General features: G+C 45.2%; 1 protein-coding gene across 1 annotated transcript in view; it reads right to left on the minus strand.

The window, feature by feature from the left end:
* Nucleotides 1–21,394, minus strand: part of LOC116364471 (fumarate hydratase, mitochondrial-like) — a 35,625-nt gene extending 14,231 nt beyond the window's left edge. Inside the window, exons 1-7 of the mRNA XM_031817596.1 lie at nucleotides 21,227–21,394; nucleotides 14,945–15,073; nucleotides 14,545–14,655; nucleotides 12,394–12,570; nucleotides 10,873–11,055; nucleotides 8,572–8,737; nucleotides 7,740–7,943 (exon numbers count right to left, since the gene is read on the minus strand). Of these exons, the coding sequence (XP_031673456.1) occupies nucleotides 7,740–7,943; nucleotides 8,572–8,737; nucleotides 10,873–11,055; nucleotides 12,394–12,570; nucleotides 14,545–14,655; nucleotides 14,945–15,073; nucleotides 21,227–21,334 (1,078 nt within the window). The 5' untranslated portion in view covers nucleotides 21,335–21,394. The remainder of the gene's footprint in view (nucleotides 1–7,739; nucleotides 7,944–8,571; nucleotides 8,738–10,872; nucleotides 11,056–12,393; nucleotides 12,571–14,544; nucleotides 14,656–14,944; nucleotides 15,074–21,226) is intronic.
* Between the last annotated feature and the right edge of the window lie 6,383 nt (nucleotides 21,395–27,777).

Genomic DNA, 27,777 nt, shown 5'->3' on the forward strand with positions numbered 1-27,777 from the left:
TAATACTCAGTGGTTAAAAACCCATGGTTAATACTCATAGTGGTTAAAACCCATGGTTAATACTCATAGTGGTTAAAACCCCATGGTTAATACTCATAGTGGTTCAAACTCATAGTGGTTAAAACTCAGTGGTTAAAACTCATAGTGGTTAAAACTCATAGTGGTTAAAACCCCATGGTTAATACTCAGTGGTTAATACTCATAGTGGTTAATACCCATAGTGGTTAAAACCCCATGGTTAAAACTCATAGTGGTTAAAACCCCATGGTTAATACTCATAGTGGTTAAAACTCATAGTGGTTAATACTCATAGTGGTTAAAACTCATAGTGGTTAAAACCCCGTGGTTAATACTCATAGTGGTTAAAACTCAGTGGTTAATACTCAGTGGTTAATACTCAGTGGTTAATACTCAGTGGTTAATACTCAGTGGTTAATACTCAGTGGTTAATACTCAGTGGTTAATACTCAGTGGTTAATACTCAGTGGTTAATACTCAGTGGTTAATACTCAGTGGTTAATACTCAGTGGTTAATACTCAGTGGTTAATACTCAGTGGTTAATACTCAGTGGTTAATACTCAGTGGTTAATACTCAGTGGTTAATACTCAGTGGTTAATACTCAGTGGTTAATACTCAGTGGTTAATACTCAGTGGTTAATACTCAGTGGTTAATACTCAGTGGTTAATACTCAGTGGTTAATACTCAGTGGTTAATACTCAGTGGTTAATACTCAGTGGTTAATACTCAGTGGTTAATACTCAGTGGTATACTCAGTGGTTAATACTCAGTGGTTAATACTCAGTGGTTAATACTCAGTGGTTAATACTCAGTGGTTAATACTCAGTGGTTAATACTCAGTGGTTAATACTCAGTGGTTAATACTCAGTGGTTAATACTCAGTGGTTAATACTCATAGTGGTTAAAACTCATAGTGGTTAAAACTAATAGTGGTTCAAACTCATAGTGGTTAAAACCCCATGGTTAATACTCATAGTGGTTAAAACCCCATGGTTAATACTCATAGTGGTTAAAACCCCATGGTTAATACTCATAGTGGTTAATACTCATAGTGGTTAATACTCAGTGGTTAATACTCAGTGGTTAAAACTCATAGTGGTTAAAACCCCATGGTTAATACTCATAGTGGTTAAAACTCATAGTGGTTAAAACCCCATGGTTAATACTCATAGTGGTTAAAACCCCATGGTTAATACTCATAGTGGTTAAAACCCCATGGTTAATACTCATAGTGGTTAAAACCCCATGGTTAATACTCAGTGGTTAAAACCCCACAGTCGACGACCCCTTTCAGCTCTTTCCCCATGGTTAAAACCCCATGGTTAAAGCTCAGTGGTTAAAACCCCACAGTCGACGACCCCTTTCAGCTCTTTCCCCCCCGAACATACGGTTGTTGTTTTTTACTGTTACAAACTGTTCTATTTGTGCAAATAAACTAAACCCAGTCCAAGGTAGGGCTGTAACGTTACACGAGCTCCAATCACAACCTGTTGAAATCCTACAACAACACAGCTGAACAGAGGTCAACAACACGACTTCTGAGAGGAGGGTAAACACTGGACAGCACCACTTTCAAGGCTCTCCTAAAAGTCAAGGCCTTCTGAGGAAACTGTTCTGTAATCAGTTCATCAGCACGATCCCTTCATGTCATGTCAAGGCCTTTAGTAGAAACTGTTCTGTAATCAGTCCATCAGTGTAGGATCCTTACCCTTTGAAATCCTCCAGAAGTATTTGTCAACATGTTATTGTGCTGCTGTCTGAATAAAGGCAGGTTGTGGGTAGCTAGAGAGGCTGTCTGAATAAAGGCAGGTTGTGGGTAGCTAGAGAGGCTGTCTGAATAAAGGCAGGTTGTGGGTAGCTAGAGAGGCTGTCTGAATAAAGGCAGGTTGTGGGTAGCTAGAGAGGCTGTCTGAATAAAGGCAGGTTGTGGGTAGCTAGAGAGGCTGTCTGAATAAAGACAGGTTGTGGGTAGCTAGAGAGGCTGTCTGAATAAAGGCAGGTTGTGGGTAGCTAGAGAGGCTGTCTGAATAAAGGCAGGTTGTGGGTAGCTAGAGAGGCTGTCTGAATAAAGGCAGGTTGTGGGTAGCTAGAGAGGCTGTCTGAATAAAGGCAGGTTGTGGGTAGCTAGAGAGGCTGTCTGAATAAAGACAGGTTGTGGGTAGCTAGAGAGGCTGTCTGAATAAAGGCAGGTTGTGGGTAGCTAGAGAGGCTGTCTGAATAAAGACAGGTTGTGGGTAGCTAGAGAGGCTGTCTGAATAAAGGCAGGTTGTGGGTAGCTAGAGAGGCTGTCTGAATAAAGGCAGGTTGTGGGTAGCTAGAGAGGCTGTCTGAATAAAGGCAGGTTGTGGGTAGCTAGAGAGGTAGTCTGACTAAAGACAGGTTGTGGGTAGCTAGAGAGGTAGTCTGACTAAAGACAGGTTGCGGGTAGCTAGAGAGGCTGTCTGAATAAAGGCAGGTTGTGGGTAGCTAGAGAGGTAGTCTGACTAAAGACAGGTTGTGGGTAGCTAGAGAGGTAGTCTGACTAAAGACAGGTTGCGGGTAGCTAGATAGTCTTTATAACATCTCTTGCTGAAGTAGAGGTCAAGAGGGGGAAGTAAAGGCCTGGACAAAAATACATCTTGAAACCTGACCCACCCTAGATGTGGCGTGGATGATTTCTGACAGCTGGGAGTTAGGTGGGGTCATGTAGCTCTGTTCAGACAGCTGGGAGTTAGGTGGGGTCATGTAGCTCTGTTCAGACAGCTGGGAGTTAGGTGGGGTCATGTAGCTCTGTTCAGACAGCTGGGAGTTAGGTGGGGTCATGTAGCTCTGTTCAGACAGCTGGGAGTTAGGTGGGGTCATGTAGCTCTGTTCAGACAGCTGGGAGTTAGGTGGGGTCATGTAGCTCTGTTCAGACAGCTGGGAGTTAGGTGGGGTCTCTGCCTGGCCGGTTCCCCTCTTTCCACTGGGATTCTCTGCCTCTAACCCTATTACAGGGGCTGAGTCACTGGCTTGCTGGGGCTCTCTCATGCCGTCCCTGGAGGGGGTGCGTCACCTGAGTGGGTTGATTCACTGTTGTGGTCCTGTCTGGGTTGGCGCCCCCCCCTTGGGTTGTGCCGTGGCGGAGATCTTTGTGGGCTATACTCAGCCTTGTCTCAGGATGGTAAGTTGGTGGTTGAAGATATCCCTCTAGTGGTGTGGGGGCTGTGCTTTGGCAAAGTGGGTGGGGTTATATCCTTCCTGTTTGGCCCTGTCCGGGGGTGTCCTCGGATGGGGCCACAGTGTCTCCTGACCCCTCCTGTCTCAGCCTCCAGTATTTATGCTGCAGTAGTTTATGTGTCGGGGGGCTGGGGTCAGTTTGTTATATCTGGAGTACTTCTCCTGTCCTATTCGGTGTCCTGTGTGAATCTAAGTGTGCGTTCTCTAATTCTCTCCTTCTCTCTTTCTTTCTCTCTCTCGGAGGACCTGAGCCCTAGGACCATGCCCCAGGACTACCTGGCATGATGACTCCTTGCTGTCCCCAGTCCACCTGGCCATGCTGCTGTTCCAGTTTCAACTGACCTGAGCCCTAGGACCATGCCCCAGGACTACCTGACATGATGACTCCTTGCTGTCCCCAGTCCACCTGGCCATGCTGCTGCTCCAGTTTCAACTTCCACCTGACTGTGCTGCTGCTCCAGTTTCAACTGTTCTGCCTTATTATTATTCGACCATGCTGGTCATTTATGAACATTTGAACATCTTGGCCATGTTCTGTTATAATCTCCACCCGGCACAGCCAGAAGAGGACTGGCCACCCCACATAGCCTGGTTCCTCTCTAGGTTTCTTCCTAGGTATTGGCCTTTCTAGGGAGTTTTTCCTAGCCACCGTGCTTCTACACCTGCATTGCTTGCTGTTTGGGGTTTTAGGCTGGGTTTCTGTACAGCACTTTGAGATATCAGCTGAAGTACGAAGGGCTATATAAATAAATTTGATTGATTGATTGATTGGTTATGTAGCTCTGTTCAGACAGCTGGGAGTTAGGTGGGGTCATGTAGCTCTGTTCAGACAGCTGGGAGTTAGGTGGGGTCATGTAGCTCTGTTCAGACAGCTGGGAGTTAGGTGGAGTCATGTAGCTCTGTTCAGACAGCTGGGAGTTAGGTGGAGTCATGTAGCTCTGTTCAGACAGCTGGGAGTTAGGTGGGGTCATGTAGCTCTGTTCAGACAGCTGGGAGTTAGGTGGAGTCATGTAGCTCTGTTCAGACAGCTGGGAGTTAGGTGGGGTCATGTAGCTCTGTTCAGACAGCTGGGAGTTAGGTGGGGTCATGTAGCTCTGTTCAGACAGCTGGGAGTTAGGTGGGGTCATGTAGCTCTGTTCAGACAGCTGGGAGTTAGGTGGGGTCATGTAGCTCTGTTCAGACAGCTGGGAGTTAGGTGGGGTCATGTAGCTCTGTTCAGACAGCTGGGAGTTAGGTGGGGTCATGTAGCTCTGTTATAACAGCTGGGAGTTAGGTGGGGTCATGTAGCTCTGTTCAGACAGCTGGGAGTTAGGTGGGGTCATGTAGCTCTGTTCAGACAGCTGGGAGTTAGGTGGGGTCATGTAGCTCTGTTCAGACAGCTGGGAGTTAGGTGGGGTCATGTAGCTCTGTTCAGACAGCTGGGAGTTAGGTGGGGTCATGTAGCTCTGTTCAGACAGCTGGGAGTTAGGTGGGGTCATGTAGCTCTGTTATAACAGCTGGGAGTTAGGTGGGGTCATGTAGCTCTGTTATAACAGCTGGGAGTTAGGTGGGGTCATGTAGCTCTGTTCAGACAGCTGGGAGTTAGGTGGGGTCATGTAGCTCTGTTCAGACAGCTGGGAGTTAGGTGGGGTCATGTAGCCCTGTTCAGACAGCTGGGAGTTAGGTGGGGTCATGTAGCTCTGTTCAGACAGCTGGGAGTTAGGTGGGGTCATGTAGCTCTGTTCAGACAGCTGGGAGTTAGGTGGGGTCATGTAGCTCTGTTATAACAGCTGGGAGTTAGGTGGGGTCATGTAGCTCTGTTATAACAGCTGGGAGTTAGGTGGGGTCATGTAGCTCTGTTCAGACAGCTGGGAGTTAGGTGGGGTCATGTAGCTCTGTTATAACAGCTGGGAGTTAGGTGGGGTCATGTAGCTCTGTTATAACAGCTGGGAGTTAGGTGGGGTCATGTAGCTCTGTTATAACAGCTGGGAGTTAGGTGGGGTCATGTAGCTCTGTTCAGACAGCTGGGAGTTAGGTGGGGTCATGTAGCTCTGTTCAGACAGCTGGGAGTTAGGTGGGGTCATGTAGCTCTGTTCAGACAGCTGGGAGTTAGGTGGGGTCATGTAGCTCTGTTCAGACAGCTGGGAGTTAGGTGGGGTCATGTAGCTCTGTTCAGACAGCTGGGAGTTAGGTGGGGTCATGTAGCTCTGTTCAGACAGCTGGGAGTTAGGTGGGGTCATGTAGCTCTGTTCAGACAGCTGGGAGTTAGGTGGGGTCATGTAGCTCTGTTCAGACAGCTGGGAGTTAGGTGGGATCATGTAGCTCTGTTCAGACAGCTGGGAGTTAGGTGGGATCATGTAGCTCTGTTCAGACAGCTGGGAGTTAGGTGGGGTCATGTAGCTCTGTTCAGACAGCTGGGAGTTAGGTGGGATCATGTAGCTCTGTTCAGACAGCTGGGAGTTAGGTGGGGTCATGTAGCTCTGTTCCACTTAGCTAATGCCAGACCACTGGGACAGATAGTACCCAAGTGTTCTATGCCATCTATGGCATGTCCAAATACTGTTCACTCTTTCTGTGATCTCTTTCACTCCTTTCCTACTTTAATAATGTCTCCTTAATAATGTTTCCATATCCTGCATTACTCATCTCATATGTATATACTGTATTCTATTCTACTGTATCTCAGTCTATGCATTACTCATCTCATATGTATATACTGTATTATATTCTACTGTATCTTAGTCTATGCATTACTCATCTCATATCTATATACTGTATTCTATTCTACTGTATCTTAGCCTATGCATTACTCATCTCATATGTATATACTGTATTCTATTCTACTGTATCTTAGTCTATGCATTACTCATCTCATATGTATATACTGTATTCTATTCTACTGTATCTCAGTCTATGCATTACTCATCTCATATGTATATACTGTATTCTATTCTACTGTATCTTAGTCTATGCATTACTCATCTCATATCTATATACTGTATTCTATTCTACTGTATCTTAGTCTATACATTACTCATCTCATATCTATATACTGTATTCTATTCTACTGTATCTTAGTCTATGCATTACTCATCTCATATCTATATACTGTATTCTATTCTACTGTATCTTAGTCTATGCATTACTCATCTCATATGTATATACTGTATTCTATTCTACTGTATCTTAGTCTATGCATTACTCATCTCATATCTATATACTGTATTCTATTCTACTGTATCTTAGTCTATGCATTACTCATCTCATATCTATATACTGTATTCTATTCTACTGTATCTTAGTCTATGCATTACTCATCTCATATCTATATACTGTATTCTATTCTACTGTATCTTAGTCTATGCTGCTCTGACATTACTCATCTCATATGTATATACTGTATTCTATTCTACTGTATCTCAGTCTATGCATTACTCATCTCATATCTATATACTGTATTCTATTCTACTGTATCTTAGTCTATGCTGCTCTGACATTACTCATCTCATATGTATATACTGTATTCTATTCTACTGTATCTCAGTCTATGCATTACTCATCTCATATGTATATACTGTATTCTATTCTACTGTATCTTAGTCTATGCATTACTCATCTCATATGTATATACTGTATTCTATTCTACTGTATCTTAGTCTATGCATTACTCATCTCATATCTATATACTGTATTCTATTCTACTGTATCTTAGTCTATGCATTACTCATCTCATATCTATATACTGTATTCTATTCTACTGTATCTTAGTCTATGCTGCTCTGACATTACTCATCTCATATGTATATACTGTATTCTATTCTACTGTATCTCAGTCTATGCATTACTCATCTCATATCTATATACTGTATTCTATTCTACTGTATCTTAGTCTATGCTGCTCTGACATTACTCATCTCATATGTATATACTGTATTCTATTCTACTGTATCTCAGTCTATGCATTACTCATCTCATATGTATATACTGTATTCTATTCTACTGTATCTCAGTCTATGCATTACTCATCTCATATGTATATACTGTATTCTATTCTACTGTATCTCAGTCTATGCATTACTCATCTCATATGTATATACTGTATTCTATTCTACTGTATCTCAGTCTATGCATTACTCATCTCATATGTATATACTGTATCCTATTCTACTGTACCTCAGTCTATGCTGCTCTGACATTACTCATCTCATATGTATATACTGTATTCTATTCTACTGTATTTTAGTCTATGCATTACTCATCTCATATATATAGTCTATCCTATTCTACTGTACCTTAGTGCCGCTCTGACGTTGCTCATCCATATATTTATATATTCTTTTTCTATTGGGTAATTGTTGTGAAATTGTTTGATTACATGTTAGATATTACTGCACTGTCGGAGCTAGAAAAACAAGCATTTCGCTTCACTCGCAATAACATCTGCTAAACACGTGTATGTAACCAATCGAATTTGATTTGACAGTGAACTATATCGTGTTATGCTTGACAACAATGGTGAAAACCAGACTACGGAAACTCACCAGGCATGATGCTGCTACCAGGCTCGTTCTCAGGCAGACAGAGTTCTCCCAGGCCAGAGCGGGGCCCGGACCCCAGGAAGCGGATATCATTGGCGATCTTCATCATACTGACGGCCACCGTGTTCAACGCTCCACTCAGCTCCACCAGAGCATCGTGGGCCGCCAGAGCCTCAAATTTGTTGGGAGCAGTCACGAACGGCAGACCTGGAGACAGGATATGACATCATGTAGACAGGTCTTGATAAAAACAAAAACAATTCAAGGTTGACAGAGTATGTAATGTCTGACTCATGATAACAGCTGGGAGGGTAAACTGTAGCCATAACATCACAATGCAAACCCTCTGACAGAACCAAGTGACTTGGTGTACAGAGAAAACAGGAGAGGACCTAGTGCAGAGCCCTGGGGGACACCAGTAGTGATACATTAAAGATGACCTAGTACAGAGCCCAGGGGGACACCACTTGTGAGACATTAAAGAGGACCTAGTACAGAGCCCTGGGGGACACTAGTAGTGAGACATTATAGAGGACCTAGTGTAGAGCCCTGGGGGACACCAGTAGTGAGACATTAAAGAGGACCTAGTACAGAGCCCTGGGGGACACCAGTAGTGAGACATTATAGAGGACCTTGTGCAGAGCCCTGGGGGACACCAGTAGTGAGACATTATATAGGACCTAGTGCAGAGCTGTGGGGGACACCAGTAGTGAGACATTATAGAGGACCTAGTGCAGAGACCTGGGGGACACCAGTAGTGAGAAAGCGTGGACCAGACATGACTATGATAACCATTATGAAATGTGTGTGTGTATATGTGTGTAGCTTCCTGTACCTGTGAGAGAGGCGACAGTAGCTGCTACTTTCTCAGCGAAGCCGATGCGCGTGTTGAGGCCCGTGCCCACGGCAGTACCTCCTGCTGCCAGCTCATATATTCTGGGCATGGCCGTCTTCACTCGCTCAATACTGTACTTTACCTGCTGCACATACCCACCGAACTCCTGTAAAACGAAGAGAAACAGGACAGTTGGTCGGCTGGTAGAAATACATTTTAAATGGCTCATTAGGACAGTTGGTCGACTGGTAGAAATACATTTTAAATGGCTCATTAGGACAGTTGGTCGGCTGGTAGAAATACATTTTAAATGGCTCATTAGGACAGTTGGTCGACTGGTAGAAATACATTTTAAATGGCTCATTAGGACAGTTGGTCGGCTGGTAGAAATACATTTTAAAATGGCTCATTAGGACAGTTTGACATCTAGAAGACTAGTATGTTATCACACTAGTGTTGCACGTACAGTACACCGAAACATCTGCACTTTTCCAATACAACACGAAAAATGGGTCGTTACAAAACTTTTGTTTCTTCTATCAAAAAAGTGTCTCACGTTTGGAAAAAAAGTAAATGCTTCGGAATTAATCAAATTTGTCCAAGTTTATCATAAACCACGAACAGTTATTCATATTCCCTGCAACTTCCTCATGAGACAACGGCAAGGGAATGCCCGTCTGTGTGCTAATGTCAACCGTCTGCTGGTAGCTGGAAAGGCTAATGAGGCGAGAATGCTAATGTCAACCGTCTGCTGGTATCTGGAAAGGCTAATGAGGCGAGAATGCTAATGTCAACCGTCTGCTGGTATCTGGAAAGGCTAATGAGGCGAGAATGCTAATGTCAACCGTCTGCTGGTATCTGGAAAGGCTAATGAGGCGAGAATACTAATGTCAACCGTCTGCTGGTAGCTGGAAAGGCTAATGAGGCGAGAATGCTAATGTCAACCGTCTGCTGGTATCTGGAAAGGCTAATGAGGCGAGAATGCTAATGTCAACCGTCTGCTGGTATCTGGAAAGGCTAATGAGGTGAGAATGATAATGTCAACCGTCTGCTGGTAGCTGGAAAGGCTAATGAGGCGAGAATGCTAATGTCAACCGTCTGCTGGTATCTGGAAAGGCTAATGAGGCGATAATGCTAATGTCAACAGTCTGCTGGTATCTGGAAAGGCTAATGAGGCGAGAATGCTAATGTCAACCGTCTGCTGGTAGCTGGAAAGGCTAATGAGGCGAGAATGCTAATGTCAACCGTCTGCTGGTATCTGGAAAGGCTAATGAGGCGATAATGCTAATGTCAACCGTCTGCTGGTAGCTGGAAAAGCTTTCCCAAAAACCTTCTCAATTAAAAGTGTACTACAAAGTAGCCCATGCCTTCCTGGCAGAATGACATCATGATTATTTACATCAATCCAGTGGCCATTTGTTCAGTAAACTAAATACAGTGGGACTGACAGCGATGGTATCATTTACGGTATTGAGTATCGGGATTCTAAAACTGGTATCGTGACAACAACATATCACAGAGACAGGCACAAAGATTATCACATGACATGACACTGGTCACAGCTGAATTAATCAATTAGCATGATCATGAGAGACGCTGTCTTCAGTAATCCCCCGAGACACGTCACAGAGCTTTAAACAGCATGTCTATGTCCATCCCCTGTCCCAGAGACAACGGCACAGCATCCTGTACCTGTCCCAGAGACAACGGCACAGCGTCCTGTACCTGTCCCAGAGACAACGGCACAGCGTCCTGTACCTGTCCCAGAGACAACGGCACAGCGTCCTGTCCTGTCCCAGAGACAACGGCACAGCGTCCTGTACCTGTCCCAGAGACAACGGCACAGCGTCCTGTACCTGTCCCAGAGACAACGGCACAGCGTACTGTACCTGTCCCAGAGACAACGGCACAGCATACTGTACCTGTCCCAGAGACAACGGCACAGCGTCCTGTACCTGTCCCAGAGACAACGGCACAGCGTCCTGTACCTGTCCCAGAGACAACGGCACAGCATCCTGTGTGTGTACTGTACCTGTCGCAGAGACAACGGCACAGCGTCCTGTGTGCGTAGTGTACCTGTCCCAGAGACAACGGCACAGCGTCCTGTGTGTGTACTGTACCTGTCCCAGAGACAACGGCACAGCGTCCTGTGTGTGTACTGTACCTGTCCCAGAGACAACGGCACAGCGTCCCGTCCCTGTCCCAGAGACAACGGCACAGCGTCCTGTGTGTGTGTGTACTGTACCTGTCCCAGAGACAACGGCACAGTGTCCTCTGTGTGTGTGTGTGTGTGTACTGTACCTGTCCCAGAGACAACGGCACAGCGTCCTGTGTGTGTGTGCGTCCGATCTTGATGATGTCTTTAAACTCCACAGCCTTGGCGTGCAGGGCATCGTGGAGGTGTTGTAGACCGGGCAGCAGAACCTCGTGGACCTCTTTGGCTGCTGCGATGTGCATGGCTGTGGGGAACGTATCGTTGGAGCTCTGCAAGAGCAGACGAGGTGACGTCAACTACAGGTCCATTCAAATACTCTGAAAGACCCAGCTATTTACATTAAATACAGATTACATATCAAACAAACTCTTTGCCTGAGCTTTTCAGATAGCCATGAATAAAAACAATTAACTAAATGCTGCAAACGCTACAGTCTGTTACCGTCCTGAGGGCAAACGCTGCCGTCTGTTACCCTTCTGAGGGCAAACGCTACAGTCTGTTACCGTCCTGAGGGCAAACGCTGCCGTCTGTTACCCTTCTGAGGGCAAACGCTACAGTCTGTTACCGTCCTGAGGGCAAACGCTGCAGTCTGTTACCCTTCTGAGGGCAAACGCTACAGTCTGTTACCCTTCTGAGGGCAAACGCTGCAGTCTGTTACCGTCCTGAGGGCAAACGCTGCAGTCTGTTACCCTTCTGAGGGCAAACGCTGCAGTCTGTTACCGTCCTGAGGGCAAACGCTACAGTCTGTTACCGTCCTGAGGGCAAACGCTGCAGTCTGTTACCGTCCTGAGGGCAAACGCTACAGTCTGTTACCGTCCTGAGGGCAAACGCTGCAGTCTGTTACCGTCCTGAGGGCAAACGCTACAGTCTGTTACCGTCCTGAGGGCAAACGCTGCAGTCTGTTACCCTTCTGAGGGCAAACGCTGCCGTCTGTTACCCTCCTGAGGGCAAACGCTACAGTCTGTTACCCTCCTGAGGGCAAACGCTGCAGTCTGTTACCGTCCTGAGGGCAAACGCTACAGTCTGTTACCCTTCTGAGGGCAAACGCTGCAGTCTGTTACCGTCCTGAGGGCAAACGCTACAGTCTGTTACCCTTCTGAGGGCAAACGCTGCCGTCTGTTACCCTCCTGAGGGCAAACGCTACAGTCTGTTACCCTCCTGAGGGCAAACGCTACAGTCTGTTACCCTCCTGAGGGCAAACGCTACAGTCTGTTACCCTCCTGAGGGCAAACGCTACAGTCTGTTACCCTCCTGAGGGCAAACGCTACCGTCTGTTACCCTCCTGAGGGCAAACGCTACCGTCTGTTACCCTCCTGAGGGCAAACGCTACAGTCTGTTACCCTCCTGAGGGCAAACGCTACAGTCTGTTACCCTCCTGAGGGCAAACGCTACAGTCTGTTACCCTCCTGAGGGCAAACGCTACAGTCTGTTACCCTCCTGAGGGCAAACGCTACAGTCTGTTACCCTCCTGAGGGCAAACGCTACAGTCTGTTACCCTCCTGAGGGCCCAAATAAAACTAGCTACTTCTATCTGGGTGAAAAACGGTTTATTTCCTTCCTCAACATTTAGTATGAAATGAGAAAGCGTTTCTGAATGGTTAGCCCACCTGGCTTTTGTTGACGTGGTCGTTGGGATGAACAGGGTCCTTGCTCCCCAGCTTCCCTCCGAGGATCTCGATGGCCCTGTTGCTGATCACCTCGTTGACGTTCATGTTGGACTGAGTTCCTGACCCGGTCTGCCACACCACCAGAGGAAAATGGTCATCCAGCTTACCAGCTGCCACCTAGTAAAGGAAGATGGACATCAGACCAGAGAGGTCAACATGGACATCAGACCAGAGGTCAACATGCCTTAGTCTGGTCCAAGGAACATGGACATCAGACCAGAGAGGTCAACATGGACATCAGACCAGAGAGGCCAACATGCCTTAGTCTGGTCCAAGGAACATGGACATCAGACCAGAGAGGTCAACATGCCTTAGTCTGGTCCAAGGAACATGGACATCAGACCAGGGAGGCCAACATGCCTTAGTCTGGTCCGAGGAACATGGACATCAGACCAGGGTACCAAGGCCCAGACCAGTACCAAGGCCAAGACCGGTACCAAGGCCAAGACCAGTACGAAGACCGGTACCAAGGCATTCTTCAGTAGAATGAGGCACCATGGCTAAATGTAACTAGTAGGACTAATGTAGCTAGCGAATAGCTTGATCCCAGATCTGTTTGTGCCGTCTTGCCAACAACACAAACAGGTCTGGGACCAGGCTAGGTAGCAAGGTCTAGTGCTCTGCGTTTTGCTCTGTACTGTATCAAAAGCTATAGCTATTCTCTACAGCAGTGTAGCCTAATGTTAGAACTAAACAGGTACCCAGGTTGATCTGTCTAATCGGTGTTAGAACTAGACAGGTACCCAGGCTGATCTGTCTAATCTGTGTTAGTAGACTGGTACCCAGGTTGATCTGTCTAATCTGTGTTAGTAGACAGGTACCCAGGCTGATCTGTCTAATCTGTGTTAGTAGACAGGTACCCAGGCTGATCTGTCTAATCTGTGTTAGTAGACAGGTACCCAGGCTGATCTGTCTAATCTGTGTTAGTAGACAGGTACCCAGGCTGATCTGTCTAATCAGTGTTAGTAGACTGGTACCCAGGCTGATCTGTCTAATCTGTGTTAGTAGACAGGTACCCAGGCTGATCTGTCTAATCTGTGTTAGTAGACAGGTACCCAGGCTGATCTGTCTAATCAGTGTTAGTAGACTGGTACCCAGGTTGATCTGTCTAATATGTGTTAGAACTAGACAGGTACCCAGGCTGATCTGCCTAATCTGTGTTAGAACTAGACTGGTACCCAGGCTGATCTGCCTAATCTGTGTTAGAACTAGACTGGTACCCAGGCTGATCTGCCTAATCTGTGTTAGAACTAGACTGGTACCCAGGCTGATCTGCCTAATCTGTGTTAGAACTAGACTGGTACCCAGGCTGATCTGCCTAATCTGTGTTAGAACTAGACTGGTACCCAGGCTGATCTGCCTAATCTGTGTTAGAACTAGACTGGTACCCAGGCTGATCTGCCTAATCTGTGTTAGAACTAGACTGGTACCCAGGCTGATCTGCCTAATCTGTGTTAGAACTAGACTGGTACCCAGGCTGATCTGCCTAATCTGTGTTAGAACTAGACTGGTACCCAGGCTGATCTGCCTAATCTGTGTTAGAACTAGACTGGTACCCAGGCTGATCTGCCTAATCTGTGTTAGAACTAGACTGGTACCCAGGCTGATCTGCCTAATCTGTGTTAGAACTAGACTGGTACCCAGGCTGATCTGCCTAATCTGTGTTAGAACTAGACTGGTACCCAGGCTGATCTGCCTAATCTGTGTTAGAACTAGACTGGTACCCAGGCTGATCTGCCTAATCTGTGTTAGAACTAGACTGGTACCCAGGCTGATCTGCCTAATCTGTGTTAGAACTAGACTGGTACCCAGGCTGATCTGCCTAATCTGTGTTAGAACTAGACTGGTACCCAGGCTGATCTGCCTAATCTGTGTTAGAACTAGACTGGTACCCAGGCTGATCTGCCTAATCTGTGTTAGAACTAGACAGGTACCCAGGCTGATCTGCCTAATCTGTGTTAGTAGACTGGTACCCAGGCTGATCTGTTTAATCTGTGTTAGTAGACAGGTACCCAGTCTAATCTGTCACAACGTTGACAGTCATGCGACCCTCTCCTGTAGTGGTGTGGCTGTTCCCCCTGTATCAGGCACCTCATCAGCAGCCTGCACGATGGCATCAGCCAGCCTCGGGTCCAGTCCGTAGTCCTTGTTGACCTCTGCAGCAGCCCTCTTCAGAATCCCAAAGGCTTTGATCACCTGGATCTGTTGGACACCAAAGACAGTAGTGAGGACGTGTGGCACTACGATGATTTCACTGATACACTACGATACGCTGGATACAGGAAGTAGCCTTTAGTCTGATCTGAATCTGGGGAAAATAGGACAGGAAATTGTTGCAAGGATGTGTGTCCAAATTGTAGCGAGAGCTAGCTACAATGACCCCCCCCGAGACATGGCGGGACGGGTGACCTACAGCCACAGGAATCCACAGCCGTGTCTCAGGGCTCAAGCTACAACTTGATAGATGAAGTAGCATCTAGTCTGAACTTACTGGCATTCTCTCCGACGGTCCTCCGATCTTGAAGTTCATGGTGGATCGGACTGTCTGAGCCCCATAATACTTGTCAACGGGCACCTTCAGCTCTCCGAAGGTGTCTGCCTCAATTCTGTACTCTGAAGACTGAACAACAACATCGAGACAGTCAAATAGCAAAGATGAAAAGTTAGTCTGGGTTACTACATGGTTATTTGGTTAGAGAGGCATAATCTCAAAAACAACTAAAAGTAGTAGCTAGCTATCTGAACAACAGAACGGTTGTTTCTCAGGCTGACCTATCAGGTGTTTAGATTGTTTATTTATTTATTTCACCTTTATTTAACCAGGTAGGCTAGTTGAGAACAAGTTCTCATTTACAACTGCGACCTGGCCAAGATAAAGCATAGCAGTGTGAGCATACAACAAAGAGTTACACATGGAGTAAACAATTAACAAGTCAATAACACAGTAGAAAACAAAGGGGGGGTCTATATACAATGTGTGCAAAAGGCATGAGGAGGTAGGCAAATAATTACAATTTTGCAGATTAACACTGGAGTGATGAATGATCAGATGGTCATGTACAGGTAGAGATATTGGTGTGCAGAAGAGCAGAAAAGTAAATAAATAAAAACAGTATGGGGATGAGGTAGGTGAAAAGGGTGGGCTATTTACCAATAGACTATGTACAGCTGCAGCGATCGGTTAGCTGCTCAGATAGCTGATGTTTGAAGTTGGTGAGGGAGATAAAAGTCTCCAACTTCAGCGATTTTTGCAATTCGTTCCAGTCACAGGCAGCAGAGTACTGGAACGAAAGGCGGCCAAATGAGGTGTTGGCTTTAGGGATGATCAGTGAGATACACCTGCTGGAGCGCGTGCTACGGATGGGTGTTGCCATCGTGACCAGTGAGCTGAGATAAGGCGGAGCTTTACCTAGCATGGACTTGTAGATGACCTGGAGCCAGTGGGTCTGGCGACGAATATGTAGCGAGGGCCAGCCGACTAGAGCATACAAGTCGCAGTGGTGGGTGGTATAAGGTGCTTTAGTGACAAAACGGATGGCACTGTGATAGACTGCATCCAGTTTGCTGAGTAGAGTGTTGGAAGCCATTTTGTAGATGACATCGCCGAAGTCGAGGATCGGTAGGATAGTCAGTTTTACTAGGGTAAGCTTGGCGGCGTGAGTAAAGGAGGCTTTGTTGCGGAATAGAAAGCCGACTCTTGATTTGATTTTCGATTGGAGATGTTTGATATGAGTCTGGAAGGAGAGTTTGCAGTCTAGCCAGACACCTAGGTACTTATAGACGTCCACATATTCTAGGTCGGAACCATCCAGGGTGGTGATGCTAGTCGGGCATGCAGGTGCAGGCAGCGACCGGTTGAAAAGCATGCATTTGGTTTTACTAGCGTTTAAGAGCAGTTGGAGGCCACGGAAGGAGTGTTGTATGGCATTGAAGCTTGTTTGGAGGTTAGATAGCACAGTGTCCAAAGTCAGTAGAGCAGCCATCTCTCTCAGACAGCCATCCATCTCCACCAGTCCGTAGAGCAGCCATCTCTCTCAGACAGCCGTCCATCTCCACCAGTCCGTAGAGCAGCCATCTCTCTCAGACAGCCGTCCATCTCCATCAGTCCATAGAGCAGCCAGCTCTCTAGTATGCTGTGAAGTGACGTACATTAACCTGATGACTGTTATTTATTGAATCCACTATGTTTAATTGTTACCCAATTAAATGAAACATTTAACTCATGAGGGATTTGGGGGCAACACGGAATAAATTGTTTAACGAGTTAGCATCTCCAAAATTAAACTCTAGAAGATATATATATGTTATATATCGATTACAGTCACTTATTAATCATTACCTCATATCAGCCTCATTCTGAACAGTCGTAACCTTCTTGGATCTGCAAGAACCCCAACCTTTGCACATCATTCAGTACTATGCAAATTGTTTTAATGATCTATTTACTAACTAACTAAATAAAAACACAGAATACACATACATAGAGAAAAAGTGACATTTATCGTGGAAACATTCTAGGACTAGAGTGGAGGGGCGGCAGGGTAGCCTAGTGGTTAGAGTGTAGAGGAGGCAGGGTAACCTAGTGGTTAGAGTGTAGGGGCGGCAGGGTAGCCTAGTGGTTAGAGTGTAGAGGCGGCAGGGTAGCCTAGTGGTTAGAGTGTAGAGGCTGCAGGGTAGCCTAGTGGTTAGAGTGTAGAGGCGGCAGGGTAGCCTAGTGGTTAGAGTGTAGAGGCTGCAGGGTAGCCTAGTGGTTAGAGTGTAGAGGCGGCAGGGTAGCCTAGTGGTTAGTGTGTAGGGGCGGCAGGGTAGCCTAGTGGTTAGAGTGTAGGGGCGGCAGGGTAGCCTAGTGGTTAGAGTGTAGAGGCGGCAGGGTAGCCTAGTGGTTAGAGTGTAGAGGCGGCAGGGTAGCCTAGTGGTTAGTGTGTAGGGGCGGCAGGGTAGCCTAGTGGTTAGAGTGTAGGGGCGGCAGGGTAGCCTAGTGGTTAGAGTGTAGAGGCGGCAGGGTAGCCTAGTGGTTAGAGTGTAGAGGCGGCAGGGTAGCCTAGTGGTTAGAGTGTAGAGGCGGCAGGGTAGCCTAGTGGTTAGAGTGTAGAGGCGGCAGGGTAGCCTAGTGGTTAGTGTGTAGGGGCGGCAGGGTAGCCTAGTGGTTAGAGTGTAGAGGCGGCAGGGTAGCCTGGTGGTTAGAGTGTAGAGGCTGCAGGGTAGCCTGGTGGTTAGAGTGTAGAGGCGGCAGGGTAGCCTAGTGGTTAGAGTGTAGAGGCGGCAGGGTAGCCTAGTGGTTAGAGTGTAGAGGCAGCAGGGTAGCCTAGTGGTTAGAGTGTAGAGGCGGCAGGGTAGCCTAGTGGTTAGAGTGGAGGGGCGGCAGGGTAGCCTAGTGGTTAGAGTGGAGGGGCGGCAGGGTAGCCTAGTGGTTAGAGTGGAGGGGCGGCAGGGTAGCCGAGTGGTTAGAGTGGAGGGGCGGCAGGGTAGCCGAGTGGTTAGAGTGGAGGGGCGGCAGGGTAGCCGAGTGGTTAGAGTGGAGGGGCGGCAGGGTAGCCTAGTGGTTAGAGTGGAGGGGCGGCAGGGTAGCCTAGTGGTTAGAGTGGAGGGGCGGCAGGTAGCCTAGTGGTTAGAGTGGAGGGGCGGCAGGGTAGCCTAGTGGTTAGAGAGGAGGGGCGGCAGGGTAGCCTAGTGGTTAGAGTGGAGGGGCGGCAGGGTAGCCTAGTGGTTAGAGTGTAGGGGCGGCAGGTAGCCTAGTGGTTAGAGTGGAGGGGCGGCAGGGTAGCCTAGTGGTTAGAGTGGAGGGGCGGCAGGGTAGCCTAGTGGTTAGAGTGGAGGGGCGGCAGGGTAGCCTAGTGGTTAGAGTGGAGGGGCGGCAGGTAGCCTAGTGGTTAGAGTGGAGGGGCGGCAGGGTAGCCTAGTGGTTAGAGAGGAGGGGCGGCAGGGTAGCCTAGTGGTTAGAGTGGAGGGGCGGCAGGGTAGCCTAGTGGTTAGAGTGTAGGGGCGGCAGGTAGCCTAGTGGTTAGAGTGGAGGGGCGGCAGGGTAGCCTAGTGGTTAGAGTGGAGGGGTGGCAGGGTAGCATAGTGGTTAGAGTGGAGGGGCGGCAGGGTAGCCTAGTGGTTAGAGTGGAGGGGCGGCAGGGTAGCCTAGTGGTTAGAGTGGAGAGGCGGCAGGGTAGCCTAGTGCTTAGCGCTGTCGTTCTGCCCCTGAACAAGCAGTTAACCCACTGTTCCCAGGCCGTCATTGAAAATAAGAATGTGTTCTTAACTGACTTGCCTGGTTAAATAAAGGTAAAATTATGGTTGTTTTGAATGAATCTTCACAGTCCCTAAGTCCAGAACAGACTATGGGAGGGGCACAGTACTACATAGAGCCATGACTCCATGGAACTCTATTCCACAGTACTACATAGAGCCATGACTCCATGGAACTCTATTCCACAGTACTACATAGAGCCATGACTCCATGGAACTCTATTCCACAGTACTACATAGAGCCATGACTCCATGGAACTCTATTCCACAGTACTACATAGAGCCATGACTCCATGGAACTCTATTCCACAGTACTACATAGAGCCATGACTCCATGGAACTCTATTCCACAGTACTACATAGAGCCATGACTCCATGGAACTCTATTCCACAGTACTACATAGAGCCATGACTCCATGGAACTCTATTCCACAGTACTACATAGAGCCATGACTCCATGGAACTCTATTCCACAGTACTACATAGAGCCATGACTCCATGGAACTCTATTCCACAGTACTACATAGAGCCATGACTCCATGGAACTCTATTCCACAGTACTACATAGAGCCATGACTCCATGGAACTCTATTCCACAGTACTACATAGAGCCATGACTCCATGGAACTCTATTCCACAGTACTACATAGAGCCCTGACTACATGGAACTCTATTCCACAGTACTACATAGAGCCATGACTCCATGGAACTCTATTCCACAGTACTACATAGAGCCATGACTACATGGAACTCTATTCCACAGTACTACATAGAGCCCTGACTCCATGGAACTCTATTCCACAGTACTACATAGAGCCCTGACTCCATGGAACTCTATTCCTCAGTACTACATAGAGCCATGACTACATGGAACTCTATTCCACAGTACTACATAGAGCCATGACTCCATGGAACTCTATTCCACAGTACTACATAGAGCCCTGACTCCATGGAACTCTATTCCACAGTACTACATAGAGCCATGACTCCATGGAACTCTATTCCACAGTACTACATAGAGCCCTGACTACATGGAACTCTATTCCACAGTACCACACAGAGCCATGACTACATGGACCTCTATTCCACAGTACTACATAGAGCCCTGACTCCATGGAACTCTATTCCTCAGTACTACATAGAGCCATGACTACATGGAACTCTATTCCACAGTACTACATAGAGCCATGACTCCATGGAACTCTATTCCACAGTACTACATAGAGCCATGACTACATGGAACTCTATTCCACAGTACTACATAGAGCCATGACTCCATGGAACTCTATTCCACAGTACTACATAGAGCCCTGACTACATGGAACTCTATTCCACAGTACTACATAGAGCCACGACTACATGGAACTCTATTCCACAGTACCACACAGAGCCATGACTCCATGGAACTCTATTCCACAGTACTACATAGAGCCATGACTCCATGGAACTCTATTCCACAGTACTACATAGAGCCATGACTACATGGAACTCTATTCCACAGTACTACATAGAGCCATGACTACATGGAACTCTATTCCACAGTACCACATAGAGCCATGACTCCATGGAACTCTATTCCACAGTACTACATAGAGCCATGACTACATGGAACTCTATTCCACAGTACTACATAGAGCCATGACTACATGGAACTCTATTCCACAGTACTACATAGAGACATGACTACATGGAACTCTATTCCACAGTACTACATAGAGCCATGACTACATGGAACTCTATTCCACAGTACTACATAGAGCCATGACTACATGGAACTCTATTCCACAGTACTACATAGAGCCATGACTACATGGAACTCTATTCCACAGTACTACATAGAGACATGACTACATGGAACTCTATTCCTCATCAAGTAACTAACAAAAGCAGTAAAATCTGATTTAAGAAACAGATAAAAATAAACCTTATTGAACATTGAGGACAGAGACACACACACACACACACACACACACACACACACACACACACACACACACACACACACACACACGGATTGTGTTGTAGTAGAGTAGTGGCCGGAGGGCACACAATGTATTGTGAAACAATGTATTTATTTAAGACATTGTTCTTACGTTTTCAATCTGTATTGTTGGTTAATAGTTCGTAAATAATTGTTCCACGGTCAAATCTACACCTGTTGTATTCGGCGCAAGCGACAAATACAATTTGAACTCCGTGTTTACTTGGTAAGTTATGCAGTGAAAGTTAGCCAGTTAGCAGATAGTTGTAAACTGACTTTGACCTTCTGCCAGCCTGACAAGATAACATTAGCCAAATGACAAGCTTGCTACCCGAATATTGCTGTGAATACTTGTGTTTCTCTTGTTTGACAGACTGCGGTTGTCCTAAAAACAGAATTACTACATTCATGTTAAGCTAGATAGCAAGATGGCTAACTATTTCATTTGAGCTAGTACCACTAACTAACCAGTTAGCTTGGCTAACTATTAAGGTCATTTGCAGGGCCTGCGATGGACTAACAACTGACTGTAACCCCCGATAAGACCCCAAAACGTACCATTCTGGAGGAGATGACTGCAGGACTGTGCTTTGTGTTGGAAAGGCTCCTCTGCAACGCCTGGAGGTTGCAGTTAAATCGCAGGACGTTTCTCAAAGAGAGATACATTGCGTTATTAACCCAGCTGTCCCTTCAGACCAGGGCGGAACTAAAAATGAGCCAACTACACGTCTGTGTTAGGGGGGCGGAAACATATATTTGCAACATTTCTTGTGCACGTGAGGGGGGGTATCATTTAAAGCAGCACACCTAATCAAAAGCGATATAAAAATGTTATACTACATTTGACTGTCTTCATGCCGTTGAAACAAGTGACGTTGTTTGATATTACTGTATTTGTCATTACATTTTTTTGGCCTTTTGGTTTGTCTAAACTTGTGTTGGGAAAATGCAAATGTGTAAGCGATCACGTATCCTGTATAGCCGCTAGTGGGCGCTATTTACATGTCTTTTTGACGGATCTCCACGTCAAAAATAATTTTAAATAGCGGACACACGCGGCTTTCCAGGCTAGAAATCATGCAATGTTGAGTAGCTGTTATCTCTAATAACTGATAGGCACAGAGGGATAGGTGAGCACTGCAACTACCAATTTAATTGTCTAAACTTGAATTTATGCTATGAGGATTTTTAGGCTAAGTTGTTTCAAGTGTTGTTTGTTGATGTAGCAGTACTAACTTTAGACCCATACCCGGGCGCGAACCAGGGAACTTCTGCACACATCTATGTAGAATGCTGTTCGTTGACTACAGCTCAGCATTCAACACCATAGTACCCTTCAAGCTCATCATACTATTTTACTCATTTCAAATGTATATACTGTATTCTACTGTTTTAGTCAATGCCACTCCGACATTGCTCGTCCTAATATTTAAATATTTATTAATTACATTGTTTTACTTTTAGATGTGTGTATTGTCGTGAATTGTTAGATATTACTACAATGTTGGAGCTAGAAACACAAGTATTTAGTTAGATACTACTGCACTGTTGGAGCTAGAAACACAAGCATTTAGTCAGATATTACTGCACTGTTGGAGCTAGGAACACAAGCATTTCGCTACATCCGCAATAACATATCCTAAATATGTGTATGTGACCAATAAAATTAGATTTGATTAGATTTTTAATTATAGATACAGTTCGTATGGGTTTAATGCCAATTTTCGGTATAAACAGCCTCTACAATATAGCCTCTTCAGTGTCACCAGCGAAGCACCATCACACCTCCTCCTCCATGCTTCACGGTGGGAACCATACATGCGGAGATCATCCGTTCACCTACTCTGCGTCTCACGAAGACACTGCAGTTGGATGCAAAAATCACACATTTGAACTCATCAGATCAGAGGACAGATTTCCACCGGTCTAATGTCCATTGCTTGTGTTTCTTGGCCCAAGCAAGTCTCTTCTTATTATTGGTGTCCTTTAGTAGTGGTTTCTTTGCAGCAATTCAACGATGAAGGTCTGATCCACGCAGTCTCCTCTGAACAGTTGATGTTGAGATGCGTCTGTTACTTGAACTCTGTGAGCATTTATTTGGGCTGTAATCTGAGGTGCAGTTAACTCTAATGAACTTATCCTCTGCAGCAGAGGTAACTCTGGGTCTTCCATTCCTGTGGCGGTCCTCATGAGAGACAGGTATCTCTAATGAACTTATCCTCTGCAGCAGAGGTAACTCTGGGTCTTCCATTCCTGTGGCAGTCCTCATGAGAGCCAGTTAACTCTCTAATGAACTTATCCTCTGCAGCAGAGGTAACTCTGGGTCTTCCATTCCTGTGGCGGTCCTCATGAGAGACAGGTAACTCTAATGAACGTATCCTCTGCAGCAGAGGTAACTCTGGGTCTTCCATTCCTGTGGCAGTCCTCATGAGAGACAGGTAACTCTAATGAACTTATCCTCTGCAGCAGAGGTAACTCTGGGTCTTCCATTCCTGTGGCAGTCCTCATGAGAGACAGGTAACTCTAATGAACTTATCCTCTGCAGCAGAGGTAACTCTGGGTCTTCCATTCCTGTGGCAGTCCTCATGAGAGCCAGGTAACTCTAATGAACTTATCCTCTGCAGCAGAGGTAACTCTGGGTCTTCCATTCCTGTGGCAGTCCTCATGAGAGCCAGGTAACTCTAATGAACTTATCCTCTGCAGCAGAGGTAACTCTGGGTCTTCCATTCCTGTGGCGGTCCTCATGAGAGACAGGTAACTCTAATGAACTTATCCTCTGCAGCAGAGGTAACTCTGGGTCTTCCATTCCTGTGGCAGTCCTCATGAGAGACAGGTAACTCTAATGAACTTATCCTCTGCAGCAGAGGTAACTCTGGGTCTTCCATTCCTGTGGCAGTCCTCATGAGAGCCAGTTACATCAAAGCGCTTGATGGTTTTTGCGACTGCACTTGAAGCAACTTTAAAAGCTCTTGAAATCTTCCCGATTGACTGACTTTCATGTCTTAAAATCATGATAGACGTTGTTTCTCTTTGCTTATTTGATCTGTTCTTGCCATAATATGGACTTGGTCTTTACCAAATAGGGCTATCTTCTGTATACCACCCCTACCTTGTCACAACACAACTGATTGGCTCAAACTCATTAAGAAGGAAAGAAATTCCACAAATGAACTTTTACCAAGGCACCCCTGTTAATTGAAATGCATTCCAGGTGACTACATCATGAAGCTGGTTAAGAGAATGCCAAGAGTGTGCCAAGCTGTCATCAAGGCAAAGGCTGGCTACTTTGAAGAATCTCAAATATAAAGTTTATTTGGATTTGTGTAACACTTTCTTGGTTACTACATGATTCCGTATGTGTTATTTCATAGTTTTGATGTCTTCACTATTATTCTACAATGTAGAAAATAGTAAAAATATATAAAAAACTGGAATGAGAAGGCATGTCCAAACCTTTGACTGGTACTGTATGTTTTTTAAAAGGCAGTAAATGAGTCTGAATGAACTGTTTCTCTGCAAGACAAGGCTCCGCTGATAACCAGGTGTAGCAGTGGTAAGGATTCACTCCACGGTGCTGAAAAGAAAGCTCTGCTGTTGAGACATCTTTATGTAGGCCCTAACAGTTTGTGGGCACCGTTTGTCACCGTTATATAGTGCAATTAATGTATTGTTTAGTGTTGTGTTGTGTAGTGTAGTGGCTTTGCTGGCATGCATAAAATCTTTTTTGAGTTTGCCATACCAAGATTTACATGCTATTATCGCCACTGATTCTAGTATTCTAATTCCTAATTCTATGGAAAATACTGTATCTTGAAAACCGGAAACATCCGCTTTCAGCCGCTCCCCCTGGTGAGATTTTGGTTGGCTGAGCCATATTAGAAAAGGAGGAGATAAGAATCCCAACAGGAAATGAATAGAGGAACATATAACGCTCCGCCCAGCAGACTGTCGACCAATCACGTTCCCGTTATCAGCGGTTGCTAAGCTAATCGTCAAGCAATCCCTTCTAAAGGTCTGGGTATGACTCCAGAAACGTCCCTATTTTCCTCGAAAGTACTTAATGTCATGATTTCAACGCTGTACGATATTGCAGAGGACAAGTTAAGTTTTAGATAACTGTAATATAAAGCGCCAAACCAATTAAATATATTATTATTATTATCTCAAATCCTGGAAAATATTTAATATGTTGAGCTTCTTGTTCACATAATTGGTGCTCAGGTTGGATTTTTGGTCTAGCGCCCAATTGACTCCTTGAATGAGAGAGAAGTTTAAAGGAGAGATCAGTTTTAAAACTTCAACTTTTTCTCTCATTTGCATGGCAAAAAATGTGTAGAATTGCAGAAAATTTGCTTTAAAAGTGCATACATTTCTCAACACCACCAAGATGGGGGGCCTTTTCTAAAATCCCTGTCACGGCCACCATACCCTTTTTGATCTGGTTCTGGTTTGTTCTGATTTGAAGTTGTTTGTTCACGTGACATTTTGTGAAAATTCTGGATCCGAAGTCCACGCCCCTTTCGTCGGTGATTGGTAAACAGTACTACTCCTAGTAGGAGTGGGAACATGACATTGTTGTTGTTTGTCATTCAATAAGAGATGCACAGTTTTTACCCTTCAGAAATAAAAAACTAGTCTGCTCTGTATATCTATCTTCCTGTAGATGGCAGCAATGATGCTCCTTCTGTTTAGGTGGTCCATAAATCACACAGGCAGGCGGCACTCAATGGGGAAAAGTGAAACCATGATAGGCCACCCTATGTGTTGTTTTTAATCTAACCTTTATTTTACCTTTATTTAACTAGGCAAGTCAGTTAAGAAAAAATATTATTCACAATGACGGCCTACCGGGGAACAGTGGGTTAACTGCCTTGTTCAGGGGCAAAACGACAGATTTTTACCTTGTCAACTCTCGGATTCAATCTAGCAACCTTTCGGTTACTAGTCCAACGCTCTAACCACTAGGCAGCATAAATCAGGTCGCAAACCATAAGCATTTTAATTGTTGTCCAATAATCTATGATGTTACTTGGTAATCTGGGGGCCTAATTACATGTAGGTAGCCTAATCATCATAATGAGCCCTTCATTTTAACACTATGGACCTAATCAGGTGATAACAGCGCTGAAGACCTAGTTTGTATAATTTGTTGAAAACGAATATCCATCTGTGACACAACAGATTATGGTCCTAAAGCCTGTGGCTACACCGTCTTACTTTCTCTCTCAGTTGACTGGATAAAGTAGCCTAGACGGCCTTATGGATATTCATGGGATTAGCTTTAATAATATACCACATATTTAGAATAGATACAGTTGGGTGTTTGATGATAATTGATTTGATTAAAACCCGTTTTTATTAATTGATTCCATTAAATTCAAAACGTCTCTAAAATCGGTCATGTGTCGCCAACAACGTCGGTGCCGCTCGACGACATTAGACAGCGATGACCACCCACCCTGCTCTCTGTAACTATCAGCTGTTGTCGGAACAGAAGTCCGGACGCCACTCCGATCAATTCACTGCAATCATTGTCAAAGTCCAAATATTAGCCATGTAGTGATTTGACTTTCATGTGAGGCTATATGTCTCAGCTTCTCTCATATCAGTGTTTATTCTTCGGGTCTCTTTTATCTAAATTACGACGTTAGAAAGCTCCCTTTATTAGAGTGACTCGCTTGTAGAAAAATCGAATCGGCTAATCAGTGGAACTATTGTCAATGGGATTTCAGCTTTGCGGCACAATTTTGCATCAAGACAAAGAAAAATAACTGTTAAAAGAGCTGAAAAGAGCCGAGTTACAAAATTGCAGCTTCAGTGAATATAGAATACACCCAAATAGGCTGCGAAATATTACACAAATGTTCAACATGTAGGCTAGGGCCTGCTCGTAGTCATGGACTCTGTTTTAAACTGGAGAGAGCACAGATGACTTATTATTGATCAAACTGAAACATTAGAGAAGTTATAACGGAATTTATTCATTACTGTTTAACAGAGAAGAGGAAACGATGCGGGAATAATCCGATAGAGCCCCTACTCGGTTAGCTATTTAAAACAACTAACATTCATAATAGACCCACAACACACAGCACTGTTATACTGACGGGCTACTATAGTGTCTCTCTATTGGCTCACTGATACAGGAATCAGCCTCAGGATCATGTCAATCATCCAAATCATGAGTTAATCACCTGTCACAGACACAGTTGTATTTTACAATCTGTTGTTGCCGTTTAAATCTGTAGTAATAGTCTGTGATAATGTGCTCCAAATATCCGAATGATTCAGGCCATTATAATCTACTTTTTACAGATTAGAGGGGTTTTTCTACGTTTTATGCACATGGAAAACCACGTGAATAGCCTATTCTATTGAATCTGGAAAACCACGTGAATAGCCTATTCTATTGAATCTGGAAAACCACGTGAATAGCCTATTCTATTGAATCTGGCGAACCACGTGAATAGCCTATTCTATTGAATCTGGAAAACCACGTGAATAGCCTGTTCTATTGAATCTGGAAAACCACGTGAATAGCCTATTCTATTGAATCTGGAAAACCACGTGAATAGCCTGTTCTATTGAATCTGGAAAACCACGTGAATAGCCTATTCTATTGAATCTGGAAAACCACGTGAATAGCCTATTCTATTGAATCTGGAAAACCACGTGAATAGCCTATTCTATTGAATCTGGAAAACCACGTGAATAGCCTGTTCTATTGAATCTGGAAAACCACGTGAATAGCCTATTCTATTGAATCTGGAAAACCACGCGAATAGCCTATTCTATTGAATCTGGAAAACCACGTGAATAGCCTATTCTATTGAATCTGGAAAACCACGTGAATAGCCTATTCTATTTAATCTGTAAAACCACGTGCCTATTGAATCACTTATAAAGAAATGTCTTTTTAACATGTGCCACAGGAGATGTTCATACCATTTTCTTTCTTTTAACAGATAACACGTAAAGGCCTATTTTATTAATGAACATAGGCTCTTAAAGGTAAGATAAAGGATAGCCTAATGATTGGATATTATTGAATTATAAAGTGTATTTGCCGAGGGGACCAATCGCAGTGTGTGTGTGTACCTGCAGGAAGT

Source organism: Oncorhynchus kisutch, unplaced genomic scaffold (genome assembly GCF_002021735.2).
Source record: "Oncorhynchus kisutch isolate 150728-3 unplaced genomic scaffold, Okis_V2 scaffold1089, whole genome shotgun sequence".
Lineage (NCBI taxonomy): Eukaryota > Metazoa > Chordata > Actinopteri > Salmoniformes > Salmonidae > Oncorhynchus > Oncorhynchus kisutch.